General features: G+C 37.5%; 1 protein-coding gene across 5 annotated transcripts in view; it reads left to right on the forward strand.

Annotated features, from left to right (window-relative positions):
- The window catches only part of LOC137962474 (probable pre-mRNA-splicing factor ATP-dependent RNA helicase DEAH4), a 23,830-nt gene continuing 9,492 nt past the window's right edge, over nt 1-14,338 (forward strand). For 4 of the 5 annotated variants that reach the window (XR_011115135.1, XR_011115134.1, XM_068809360.1 and 1 more), the window contains exons 1-8: nt 1-315; nt 7,278-7,370; nt 7,476-7,580; nt 7,905-8,119; nt 8,211-8,263; nt 8,369-8,485; nt 9,104-9,195; nt 12,204-12,290. Coding sequence is in view for 3 of the 5 variants with exons in the window: in XM_068809360.1 (XP_068665461.1) it covers nt 116-315; nt 7,278-7,370; nt 7,476-7,580; nt 7,905-8,119; nt 8,211-8,263; nt 8,369-8,485; nt 9,104-9,195; nt 12,204-12,290 (962 nt within the window). In the remaining 2 variants the exon portion in view is untranslated. The remainder of the gene's footprint in view (nt 316-7,277; nt 7,371-7,475; nt 7,581-7,904; nt 8,120-8,210; nt 8,264-8,368; nt 8,486-9,103; nt 9,196-12,203; nt 12,291-14,338) is intronic. The other variant, XM_068809362.1, reaches the window with a different exon arrangement.

Below are 14,338 nucleotides of genomic sequence, written 5' to 3' on the forward strand. Positions count from 1 at the left end.
TTTCTTACCATCTTCCCCAAAATTTCCCTCAGGCCTTTCGAGCGAGCGGGTGGTTTGTTTGTTTGTCTTTTTTTTTTCTTTCAGAAACACGTATCTCTGCTTTCTCCCTCTCGAAATGGCGGTCCTTCCGATCCTTAACTTCGAAGAGAAGATATCCGAAACTGTAGAGCAGAATCAGGTGGTAGTCATAATTGGGGAGACCGGTTCCGGGAAGAGCACTCAGCTGTCTCAGATTTTGCACAGGAGAGGCTACACCAAATCAAGGAGTATAGGAGTCACGCAGCCTCGAAGAGTAGCGGCGGTTTCTGTTGCAAGGTACTCTTGCTTCAACTTCTGAAGCTTTCTTCTTTTATAATAGGTTCCATTTGTTGTTTGCTCATTTTAACGGCTCTTTTGATGGCTAAAGTCCTTTTGGTGACTGCCCATTAGTGCAGATTTTTTTTTAAGAAGAATGTTTTGTTCTTTTGGTGGAAGAATCTTCTTGCACCTTAGTTGAGTTTCCCCTGTTTGCTTTAATGAATCTTTGCCATTTCTATCGTATATGTCAATTTATTATTATCGTTTTTTTTTTTAATTTCTTACTGGTTATTACTCGACTTCTTTTGAAACTACTAGCAGTATCAATATGTTTTTTGAGAGCCGGCGGTGGAGGACTGCTATTTCATTTAGTTCGCTGTAGGATATCGGCTCCGTTTCAGATCATGTCAAATTTATAATTGCTAGATGTGACTTGTAAAATTGACTAAGTGCTTATTCTGTCCACGATTCATTGATCGATGATATTCTCGCTTATCACTTTTGTCTATCAGTTTGAGCAATGGGAGCCTGTGTATCCGAATAAGGGAATACATACTCTCATGTATGATTCTGGTAATCCACGGTTCTGGAGGTTTCCTTCTGAGGAATTGTTAACATGGATTTCTCATTGTAGAAAAAATATTCCTTTGACTGAAGAACTCCAATTTCTGAGATAGCATTGTTGTGGAATTTGTTTAGTTGTTTAAACTCAATTACATCATGCTTATTATTTGTGCAACAAAACCTGTCTATATCTTGAATCCTAACCGCTATATTACATTTGCATCGATGTTTGCAACCATGCAGGATCATCTTAACTGCTCAAGTGCTATTGCTAGGTGAATCTGATTGATCAGGACATATTTAAGTAGAAAAATCAGAAAAAAATAAAAATGTCACTTAACCCAAGTTTTTTTATCCTAAATGGTGATCTGTTAGCTATGCTCATCTGTGGGTTTTACATTCTTGCTGCACTCCTCCTGAACATGAAGAACCACTACCCAGATTAGAGCTCCTGATCAATGAAAACAGAAGATTACCTCTTTGTTGAAAAATAAGTACAGGGGTATTTTGGTTATTTTACCTTATCTTTATTTATATGTCTTGATGTAATCTTGTTATCCAACTATGTCTATGGACCATGTTTCATATAAAGAGGATACTTAGAATAGGAGATATAGAGAAATAGGTTTTTTCACTTAGGAAGGGTATTTTTGTAAATTGTACTCGACTCTTATTATAAATAGAGGTTGGGGGATGTGCAGGTCCCCCAACGCTGATTCCCTCTCATTCTCTTTCTTCAACATTCTTTCTTCTTAACTTTTTTATGGTATCAGAGCAGTAAATTGCATTTGGGAAGACTTTTTGTCAAGTTTTTCATCATTTTGAAGTAGATGTCTACACAAAGGAAGGATCTTTCTCCAGTTTTTTTTCTACCGATTAGTAAAAATCCAATTCTTTCTCCCTTTCTCTCTGCCATTATCCTAGGGTTACTTGTTCTACTATTCTAAGAACAGATTTTGATGCTCTAAACTGCCCCTAAGAGTGTTTTATGTTGATCTCAAGATGTACGCCAACTTCCAGACTATCACTGCTGACATCATCTTTGACGTTTGCTATGTCAGCCCTAGTGCTGCTCTCAGTGCACTGTATCTTCTGGAATTTGATCCCCTGTGTTGGATCTTTTGGATTTCTTGACCTAAGCACATCATCTATATGCCCTAACTGTGATTTTACTTGGTGGGGCCCACTTAATCTGGTTGATTTGGAACTTTTTGGAAATTTTATTTGATCTGTTTGGTATTCTTATATATCTGATATGCTGATTCTTGCGGTTACACTCCATCTAAAGAACCATATATTCCTGATTGTAATGATATTATGACTATCACCTCTAAAAAGTTGAATGGTGATAACTACCTTACTTGGTCTAGATCTTTTAGAATATACTTAAAGACCAGAAAAGAAACTGAAATTTATTAGGAATGACCCTCTTGTCCCTCAAGATGATGATTGGGAGGCTGAATTTTGAAATTTGAAACTACCAAAGCCATGTGGCTGTCTTGGAAGCTCTTTATGGACAAGAGAGCAATCTTTCCAGGGTTTTTGAAATATCTACAGATTTCTTTGGCTTGAAAAGGGGTAATAGAATTGTGATAGAATATTATAGTTTTTTCTGAATATTTGGTAGGAGATTAATGCCTTTCTTCCATTTACTATAGATGAACGGGAACTCTGAAAACAACAAAGTCAACTCCTTGTGGCAAAATTTCTAGATGGTTTAGGTGCTGGATTTGACAGCATATAGGCACAAATTCTGGCCTCTGATAAAGTGCTTAACCACTCTACTACCTTTAATAGGGTACAGAGAGTTGAAAAGACAGTTGTGTTTGAAGCTGGAAAAGATACCAAAGTGGTTGAAGCTATTGCCCTTAATACATTAGCTACAACATTTGATTCCTCTGAGACGTCCAAGGGACGCATAGGGAGTGGTAGAGGCAAAGATAACTCAAGCAGAGGACGAGGTCAAGGGGATGGTAAATCCAAGCGTAAGTGCGTTCACTGTGGACGCGTAAATTATTATTGTGACAGATGTTGGATAAAGTTTGGGAAACTTGCGTGGGCAAACACTATCACATAGGAAGGTACAACCCCAGGGTTTGAAACTACAACATCAATCCCACCTGGTGCTCTAGATGAATTACAAAAATTAATCCAAGAGTATCAACAGATTTCACAACATATGACACAACTACCTATTCCTTTTGCATCCTTGGTACATACGACTCCTCCCACAAGTTATTTTGCATTCTCACTGTTTCATTCCACATCTTGGGTTCTTGATTCCAGAGTCACAAAACACATGTAAGGTATGTCCTCACTATTTTTTTACTTAAAAGAGTCCCTTCTCATTAAACATGTTAAGTTTCACCAGTACAAACAGTAGGAAATTTTACTCCTCCTTTTCTTTTTCCTCATTCTGCACTGTTTTTTTTTTTTAAATGATGTGGATTTTTATCAAGACAAAAGCTCAAAAGAGCAATTTACAAAGGAGGGAAGCCTTCCCAAAGAATGAGAGATTGCTGAGAAGTTCCAAATTTTGCCAATTTATTAGCCAAAGAGTTGGTTGATATAGGAATGAGATTCCATTACTATGAGTAGAAGATACAATGTCAGCAATACTATCAGTGATGGACCAGTGGCGCCAAGGGGGGAAACTGTCTTTGGAACACCAACTAATAACCATCTGCGAGTGGCCTTCAATGATTAACTTGCCATGGAGACGATCCCTGAAGATTTGGAGGCTGAACAACAGAGCACTAACTTCAGCAGTATTAGAATCGGCAATGCTCACCGGACCAACATAAGAAAGAATAGGGTCTCCATTGTGACCTCTGAATACACCACTTGCTCTAGCCGACCCACTCAATCTGCACTGATAGTTCCAAAATTTCCTTTAAATTTGATGTCCGTCCGTCAGGTGGCTAAGTACATGAATAACTCTCTAACCTTTTATCCTATTCATTGTGTCTTTCAGGATCTCGTGACGAGGAAGATGATTGGTTGCACTTGTGAGAGAGGGGGACTATACTATTTGGATAGCCACCCAGATAGTACTTTGCATGCACTACACACATGTGATTTACCTCTTCAATGGCATCTCAGATTTGGTCATCCATCTCCTGTAAAACTAATTCAAGTTGTTCCAGATTTTCCTTCTAGTATTACTTTTCAGTGCAAGTAATGTTAATTGGGCAAACATCACTGGAACTCTTTTCTTGTTTCATCTCATAATACAAGTAAACTACTTTTTGAGCTTTTCAATTCAGATGTTCGGGGTCCTTGTCTTGTGACTAGTCAGTTTGGTCATAGGTATTTGATTTCATTTATTGATGATTTTAATAGATGTACTTGAATTTATCTAATGCTAGAAAAATCTAAAGCCTTTGATGTATTTCAACTATTTTATAATGAAATAAAGAATCAATTTGCAACGTCTATCCATATCTTGCATACAGACAATGGTCTTGAGTTTATGAATCGTAAATTTGACTCTTTTTGTCAGTCACAAGGAATCATTCATTAGACTTCTTGTGTGTTCACTCCACAACAAAACGGAGTTATTGAACGAAAAAATTGTCACTTATTTGAGGTAGCTCTCACTATGTTAATTCATATGAATGTACCTAAGCCATACTGGGGAGATGTTGCTCTTACTGCATGCTTTCTGATAAATAAAATGTCGTCTTCTGCTCTTGATGGCAAGATTCCCATTCAGATTGTTTTACCACTGCACCTCTTTTTCCTATATCACCTCATATGTTTGGGTATGTATGTTTTTCACATATCTTTGATCCCTCCAAGGATAAATTGTCTCCTCGATCTATTAAATCTATATTTCTGGGATATTTTTGGATACAAAAAGGATACAAATGTTACTGTCCATTTATGAGGAAAACATTTGTGTTTATAGATGTTACTTTCTTCGAGGATGTTTCATTTTTTGAATCTTCCAGGTTTGAGTCAGTTCCACCTGAAACTTTCTGCACCTAATCCTGTTATTCCTATTCCAGTTGATGAATGTGTTCTGACTTAACGTGATGCTTCTATTGAGAAACCACTATAGGTATATCAGCACCGATAACAACCATTTCATCCTGATCCAAACCCCCTACACACACCAAACCATGATTCTTTATCGTCTCCTGATCCTGAGGTAAGCGATCTTCACCTTCCTATCTCTCTTTGGAAAATTGTTCGCAGTGGTACTCACCACCCTCTATCTCACTGTCTCTTTTGATTCTTTTTTTGATAATTATCGTAAGCTTGCTCTGAACCATCTCCACTTGCACTATTCCTTCTTCAGTGTAGGATGCTTTGTTAAATCCTCATTAGAAGAAAGCCATGGATGTTGAGATGGAAGTACTAATTGATAGGGAGACTTGGGAGTTATGTGATTTACCTCCATGTGCTGTTGTGGTTGACTATTGGTCTATACTGTTAAATACAACTCTGATGGATTTGTTGAACGGTATAAGGCTCATCTTGTTGAGACCTTTGGTGATATAAGGTTTGTCTTGTTGAGACCTTTAGTGTGGATGTTTTTGAGACTTTTTCTCCGGTTGCTCGCTTGTCTTCTATTCACATACTCATTTCTGTTGCAGTCTTTGTTTCAACTGGCTATTAAAATTGTCTTTTTTATATTGTGATATTAAGGAAGTCTATATGGAGCAATCTCCAGGGTATGTTGCTCAAGGGGAGACACATAAGGTATGTCAACTCAAGAAGGCCCTTTATGGCTTAAAACAAAGTCTACGAGCATGGTTTGAGAAATTTAGTCAAGTGGTTATATCCATAGAATTTCATAGAAGCCATTGTGATCACTCACTATTTATTATGAAACGATCATTTGCAATTATTATCTTATTAGTATATGTAGATGATATTATCATGTCAGGGAGTGATAGATCAGGCATTGAAAAAGTTAAATCCCATTTGGTGAATCACTTTTAAACTAAAGATATGGGTTAGCTAAAATATTTCTTAGCTATTAAAGTTGCAAGAAGCAAGGAGGGAATGACTCTGACTTAGAGGAAATATGTTATTGATATGCTTCAAGAGTATGGACTTGTGGGGGCCAAACCTACTAATACACCTATGGAAGTAGGACTTGATCTTCATGGTGATCAAAGTCCAAAATTGAAAGATAAAACAATGTATCGGAGACGTGTAAGCGTACTCAATTATGTTGCAGTTACTGGTCTTGATATCTCATTTGCAATCAGTTCTTGGAGCATCCATGTAAGATTCACCTAGAGGTTGCACAGAGAATCTTGAGATATCTAAAAGGAGTATTAGGAAAAGGTCTCCTTTTTAAACCTAATAATCACTTGAGGATTAAGTTGAGGATTAAGGTTTTCTTTGACGCTGACTATGCAGGTTCCAAGTTTGACACAAAATCAACTATTGGATACTGTGTATTTCTGGGAGGAAATCTAGTCAGTTGGAAGAGTAAAAAAAAGAATGTTGTTGCTCGGTCTAGTGCAAAAACTAAATATAGAGCAATGACCCACACTGCCAGTGTGCTAATGTGGGTAAAATTTGTTATCTAGGAATTAGGTCTCTATCAGAAGGATCTTATGTATTGTGATAACCAGGCAACAATCTTCATTGCAAACAATCTAGTCTTTCATGAAAGGATGAAACATATAGAGGTAGATTGTCATTTTATTCGAGATGCAATAATGAGGAAAAAGGTAACCACTCCATATGTTCGGTTTCGTGATTAACTCGATGATATTTTAACTAAACTACTGGGAAAGCGTGAATTTCTGAACTTCTGCGACAAGCTAGGACTATTTGACATATACTCTCCAACTTGAGAGGGAGTGTTGAAAAATAAGTACAGGGGTATTTTGGTCATTTTACCTTATATATATATTTGTCTTGATGTAATCTTGTTCTGTATATCTAACTATGTCTATAGACCAAGTTTCATGTAAAGAAGACACGTAGAATAGGAGATATAGAGAATTAGGGTTTTTCACTTAAGTAAGGTTTTTTTTGTAAACTGTATTTAACTTTTATTATAAATAGAGGTTGGGGGACATGCTGGTTCCCCAACGCAGATCAGTTTCACTTCTCTCATCTCCACTTTTTCTCCCTCTCATTCTCTGGCTTCAACCTCTCTTTTTAACATAGGGGACCTAGTGTATTTCTGCATGTGAAGCAGCAGAAAATGATATTCTCATTTTCTTTCTGTCTCATATTTAATCTATTGCACAACATGGATTGAGCCTTTGGCTTGAATGGCTGCACAGGGGGATAGTGAGTACTCCCACTGGTATGGGGTTCAACATTAAAAAATAAATAAATACGTAAAAAATAAACACTGGTTTTGAACGAACATATGTAATTGTCTAAAGCATCTAGAGTTCAAGCCCTAGAGACTAACCATTTGTTCATATATTCATGCACAGGCGGGTGGCACATGAACTAAATGTGCCGCTTGGGGATGAAGTGGGGTATGCCATCCGATTTGAAGACCGGACTTCAAACAAAACTTATATCAAGTAATAATAATTTCTCAGTCCATCTTTACTGTTTGATTTCTTAATTCCTTTTTGAAACTTGATACTTAAGGACCTTATTTAACCTTTCCATTTTGACATGCCTAGATATCTGACTGACGGATGTCTACTTCGTGAAGGCCTTTCTGATCCAGAGCTAAAACAGTATTCTGTAATTATATTAGATGAAGCTCATGAGAGAAGTCTAAACACGTAAGCCTCTTTAGCCTGTATGCATCTTGTGCTTTAAATTCCTTGCATCTTTTTCTTCTTATCTCAAATCATAAAATGGGCCTTGGTTGTTAATCTGTTTTGTTTCACCTGTTGCCATATGCTTACCAAGAATTTTCTAGAGTTCCTTAATACAATAAACAGAACCCAACCGAATCCTTCTAACGTATGGATGCCAAATTTGGTTAAATGGTCTTGAATTATTTGATATGCCTTAGCTCCATACATATTTCATACAGGTCCTTTTTACTTAAATTATAGCTGTCACTTTTTATTTAAGATTTATTTATGAACATATCTCTTCAGTGATATATTACTGGGGCTGATGAAGCGCTTAGTGAGGGTTCGTCCCTCTATGAAAATTCTAGTCACTTCAGCAACTCTGGATGGTGAAAAGGTATCTAGATTTTTTTCCAACTGCCCTGTACTGCGAGTGCCAGGGAAGCTATATCCTGTGGAGATACTGTACAGCACTGAACGTCCTAAAAGCTATCTCCAATCTGCTGTAAAAGTTGCTCTTGGTATGATTGCAAAGTTGATTCTTCACCATTCACTGTGTACAAGTCTTAAATATATGTAAGTTGCATTAACTGATGTGACTGCCCTTGATAGATATTCACATCCAGGAGCCGCCAGGGGATGTTCTAATATTCATGACAGGACAGGTCCATCATTTTATTTTCAACTTTTTAGAGACTCACTTATTCACCTTTTAATAACTCTACTATTCTCAAGATATTGATATGTTGCAAATGCTACTGGCACATTAGGATGATATAGAGAAAATGATCTCAAAGTTGGAGGAAAGAGTTCAAAGCCTAGAAGAAGGGACTTGTTTGGATGCTATAATTCTTCCTTTACATGGTTCTCTACCCCCAGAAATGCAGGCAAGCAAATCTTTTTCTGTTTTTTATTTTCTTTTTCTTGCTTCATTAACTCCCTTTGTAACAAAATAGTTTTTATTGCTCTCACAATTGAATTTGCTTTTTTGAAATTAAATAGTTATCTCACAATCATGGGGTAGAGTTGGTGTTGCAGATTATTGCATTAACTATGTTTCATTTACAATAGTACGATATTTGAACAAGGATGGATGGGGGTTTCAAGTGTAAGGTTTTGGTTTAAGTATCACCAGGGGAAATGGGTGCAGTGTGTGTGTGTAATCTACATTCAAAAGAAAAAAGTTTGAACAAGGATTGCATATCACCCCAAAAGTGTCAGAATAGGATAACTTACTTCAACTGTTTATGACAGGATAGTAAGAAATACTCTCATTTCTCAACAATTTATCTTCATTGATTGATATGATTTTTCAAGAGCTGTCAATAAACTTATGCACTTTCAAAAAACAAAAATTACTTCATGAATGATATGTGTATTCAGATGTGAGAGTAGTAGGTTATAACCCAGACAAGAAGAAGATTGTACAATTAATAGTGGTTGGTTAGGAGAATCAACTTGTTTAAACTTTGCTGAGAAAACTATGTGATCGTTTCTGCAAACAGGTTCGTGTATTTAGTCCAGCTCCTCCAAATTGCAGAAGATTTATTGTTTCCACAAATATTGCCGAAACTTCTCTGACTGTTGACGGTGTTGTGTAAGAAGACATGACTTATTATTTTTGTTTATATTTTTCATGGTAATCTCAAAATATCTTCCTTTTGCTCTTGTCTGGGAATTTTATGCCTATAAAAGATGAACGCATTACTTGAGTTACATGTAGGACATGTTTAATAATGATATTTCATGAGTTCACTTTTGCTACGTTTTCTCGTTACTATTCCTTATGGGTTTCACATTCTGAGCTATACAATGAATGCAACCATCACCAACTACAATTTAATTCCTTTAGGACTTTTTTTTTTTTTTTTGAAAATTAAATCCTTTAGGATTTCCCTTATAAGATGAATAATCCTTAAAAGTTGGTTGGCCTAGCTCTTGCATTTCATTTTATGCATATGAGGAAACAAGATGAGATATCAGGGGAAGCTGGAACTCATCATGGTCAATCTACTTTGGGACCACTAAAGTGATTACAAATGTTGGATAACTATAATAATTTCCTATTCAACAAAAACAATTTTCTAGAGTTTCGAAAAAAAATAATTCCGACAATGTTATATTTATTTTCTATGAGATTTGATTAAACAAGATTTGGCAAACCACTGCACTTAGTCTATAACATCTTGGAAGGCCCTCTCTATTGTTTATGCTTTAAAATGCTTTTAAAGGCTTGTACTCATTTTGATTGCCCTGTCTCGCACAAAAAAAATTATCTGGTGTGCTTGCAGAAGTAAGATACTCACATACGATTCCCTCATCAGGTGGGGCGCCCCCAGTGCAAGACCCTTCCTTCCCTTTTTGTCAAAATAACCCAGAAACCACCTCCCATGTCCTCCTCCATTGCCAATTTGCACAAATTGTTTGGGCCAACCTCTTCAACAAAATTGAAATTAAATACTGTATACCACACAATTTGCCATAAATGATCCTTTCCATCACAAATATTCGTCTCCCAAAATTTGGAAAAATGCTCTTCTCCAGTTGTGTGGGCTACATAGCTTGGGCCATCTGGAAAGAAAGGAACAATTGAAAATTTCAATTCAAAGCTTCTCCTATTGAGGTGATTGTAGATAACATTGTTGGTCAGGTTTCTGTTTGGTTAATGACCCAGAAGGAATTTATTCACCTCAACAACATTGATTTTAGAGGAAATTGGCGGTTGGTTGCCAAGATCACGGATTCCCCCCGCCCCCCAATCATGAAGATATGTCCCCTCCTCCACCCGGCAACTTCAAGCTGAACTTCGATGGTAGTGCCGTTAGCAGCCCGGGTCCAGCTGGGTTCGGAGGAGTTATTCATGATGATAATAGTTGTCTTTTCTACACCTTTGTGGGCCCTCTGGGTATATTTGACTCTATTACCGTAGAACTCACCGGATTGTTTCAAGGGCTTATAATCTTCCAGGACTGTATTGCTGGGCCCTTCATCATTGAAGGGGATTCTAAGGTTGTCATCGATTGGTGCACAAAGGAAATATTTATTTTGAAATTTGTAACATAACTTCTCGTGTAAATAGTACACGGACTCACACCCCCAGATCTGCCAATCATTTGGCAGACTTTGTTGTGGAGGGCTGCCCACCTCGCTAGGTTGTATTTTTTTCTTGTTTTATTGAATATTCACACACCTTCCAAAGGCTTGTGCTCATGCTGGAGCATATAAACTTAAAATTTGGATATGGTTGGACTCTAGGCTAGAGAGCCTACAATAGTATAACTGTAAAAAGGTGAGAAATTGGTTGCTTTGGTTAATTGAGTGGTATAAATCCTCATGTGGCAACATTGTAATTTGGCCTTTGTGGCAATTTGCTGTAGATACTATTTGACAGCTGAACATTGTGAGATAACTTTGAGGTACAACTACTTTGGGAATAGATTATCAATCCAAAATAGGATTGTGAACTGCTATAAAAATTGGAAATGTCCATTGTGTGATGCATAATTATTCTTTTTGTGCTTTGTATAAGCTCTTAGCCTGGCATAAATTTGAAAATACATCAGCCAATTAAAGCAGCTTAGTAAAAAAGAGGTCGAAGTCTTAAACAATGTATACAAACCTATTCAGCACCCTGCCCCCCGGTCCTCCTCCTCTTGGTTTGTATGAGACCTAATTTTTGTGTGGATTGGGCCTTTATCTCAATGGTCAGTTGGCCACTTGGGCGGGTTTCAAGTGTAAAGTCTTGCGTTCAAATCTCACTAGGTGAAAGAAGTATAGTGTGCATGCATGTGTCACTCAACATTAAAAAAAAAGCATTGTTCTTTAGAAGTATAGCTTATCCTCAATTCTTTGTAACATGTCTACAATTTAATGGAAATGATTCTTCTTGATGAAGGAATTAAAATAGTTAAATTACTTATGTAGAAAGAGAATGTATTGAAAATCTATTATTTTGGAGAGAAATAATTATCTAGCCCCAACCACATCAACTGCATGTAAGTGGTTCTCATTTCAAGTATCTTGTCTTACTTGGCTTCTGTATAAACATCAAGTTGGATGAAGAAAGCCTGGCTCGTTCTGTTTAAAGTTGGGTTTTCTTATTGGGAGAACTGAAATTTTTTGTCTCTATACAGAGTGGTCATTGTATAAACAGCATTCTTCTCTTTTTTTCTTACAATAATCTCTCTACAGTCTTAGAAAAAAAAGGAAGAAAGAAAACTCTGTGCATGTTGAGAATGCAATTATAGCTGCTAGTTTGTTACATATATATTTCTAAATCTGGTCATTGAGAACCAATCACCATTTGGTGTACGTAAGGTTCCCTCTTATGGATATTTGTTTTGTGCTTGTTTTTCTTTGATTGTTCTGTTCTCTTGATGTTTCTGTACACTCTTCCTTCTTATGGGTATTTGTTTTATGCTTCTTGTTCTTTGATTGTTCTATGCTTTTGATGTTTATGTACACTCTGCTATGTTGCCATTTTCCTGTTTGCCGTTTTGAAAATAAGGTTGTGGACTTCACATGTGCCAATGTCTGTAGAAGGTTCATTGTTGAGTCCAGTTGAGATCTTCCATGTTTACTAAGGTAAACTTTCTATTGTTGTAGGTATGTTATTGATTCAGGATATGTAAAGCAGCGGCAGTACAACCCATCAACAGGCATGTACTCCCTTGACGTTGTTCAAATCAGCAGGTAATATCTTTCCATATACAGCTAATTGAAGTGACTACAGAAAATTCCTTAGTTGCTTCTTTTTTTATATATATATATATATATTATTTTTTATTTATATGCTTTTTACTATTTTGTTGTAGCTCTTCAATGTTTTATATTGTTAGTTCTATTTGGTCTGTTGTTTGCTTTATTTGGTATATGGTGTGACTATGATAGAGCAATTCACAGAGAAAAAGCAGTAAGGTTTATTTTTTTATTTTTTTTGATAAATGTATTAAAAAGAAGATGAAAATTACAAACTAAAGGGGCCTCCCGTTACAACCATTGCAGGAAGGGAGGTCCCGTGTTTAGCAAGCCCGTCTGCCAAGGAATTGGCGGCACGGGGAATATGAGACCATGTACAAGAAAGGTTGGCCACAATATCTAGAACACGATGAGAAAAGGGTCAGTGTCTCCATGGGGGGGGGGTGGAAGCGGCGGAGCACCAATGAATAATAACACTGGAGTCTCCTTCAACAATGAGGGGGTCATGGAGATGGTCTCTGAAAGTGGCTAAACCATGATATAAGGCCTGGAGCTCTGCAACTGCGGAATAAAAAATTCCCGTTGGCCTTGTGTATGAGAAGAGGATGTTACCTGGGGCATCCCTAATAACTCCCCCAAAGCTGACAAGTCCTGGACTGCCCTGAGCGCTACCATCAAAATTCAGCTTGAAAACTCCATAGAGGGGGGGGGGGGGGGCACTGAATGCATGTAGGAGGCCTCCGGCTTCCCCGTATTTGAGCAATACATCGCCAGTTGGTCCGCAAAGAGGAGCCACTAAAAGAGCCGAAGTCCTTCTTGGTGTGAAGTCAATTTGAGATCTGACCCACAATCATTTCCGTGATGGCCTCGATAGAGACAAGTTTAGAGTTAAAACGTCTATTGTTTCTCTCCAACCAAATCAGCCATGGGATGTACCCAAGGCAAGCCGACACAATCATACACCGCAACTTGTGTGAGGGATGTCCCAAGCTACAACTCGAGAAACGGATACATCATCCAGCATGAACCCTCCCTTCTCATGTCTTGAACCAATCATTCTCTTCATCTGCAAGTCCTAGAAAACACAAGAAGTAGGATAAAAGGTTACTGAATAGTTTAAGGATTTAGTTATATGACTCACAGACAAGAAATTAACTGGAAACTTTGGTACAAATAAAACTGAATCTAAGGATATTTGTGAAGTAGTGTGAACTATACCCTCCCCCTGAATGGGAGGTGGATCCATCAACTAAAGTAACTCCACGATATGAAGGAGATGGACTGCAATAGGGAGGGCATCCCTGACATGTGTGTAGAGGCTCCTGAATCAATGATCCAAGAGGGGGAATGAGACACATTCAGTGCATTCATACTTGTACTAGCCACCGTCTTGGTAGTCTGAGAAGTAGTAGATGAAGCAGTCAATTGACTCAGTCGTTGTAATAACTGCTGAATTTCCTCGTAGGATCCAGTGTGTGAAGAGGCGTCCTTATCTGTGACTATAGAGTTGGCCCAAGTAGGCTTAATAATTTTTCCCCAACATTTCTCAAAAATATGATTAGTTATACCACAATGAACACATTTCCAATCCTCCCGATCATTTCGGCCACGACCATGGGTAGAGTAAGAGTGACCTCTACCTCCTTTATTACCACCATGAAATTGACCATCAAGCTTACCAGTAGAAGACTAAAGTTTAAGAGCAGTTGCTTCTAAGAGAACTCCGCCTGACTCATTCTTACAATTGCACTTTCAGCTCGAAGAACACCGTTAAAGGCTTGTTCAAGGGTAGTCACATCCTCATTGACCAACAACTGGGCTCTAATAGCATTATACTCAAGCTCCAAACCATCCAAAAATCGGGTTACTTGAAGAATCTGATTTTCTTTCTTACATTCGTCTTCAAAGTTTGTAGTAAAAGGACGAGATGTACTAATCTCCTGTAGTACTCCCCTCATCTCAGTGAAATAATTTGTGATTGATCTACCTCCATGCTTCATATTAAAGAACTTCACATATAACTGATATATCCTTGAAAAACC

The sequence above is a fragment of the Aristolochia californica genome, unplaced genomic scaffold (assembly GCF_029961685.1).
Source record: "Aristolochia californica isolate CCGP_79_NKW_82.1479 unplaced genomic scaffold, dmAriCali1.0.hap1 SCAF_4, whole genome shotgun sequence".
NCBI lineage: Eukaryota > Viridiplantae > Streptophyta > Magnoliopsida > Piperales > Aristolochiaceae > Aristolochia > Aristolochia californica.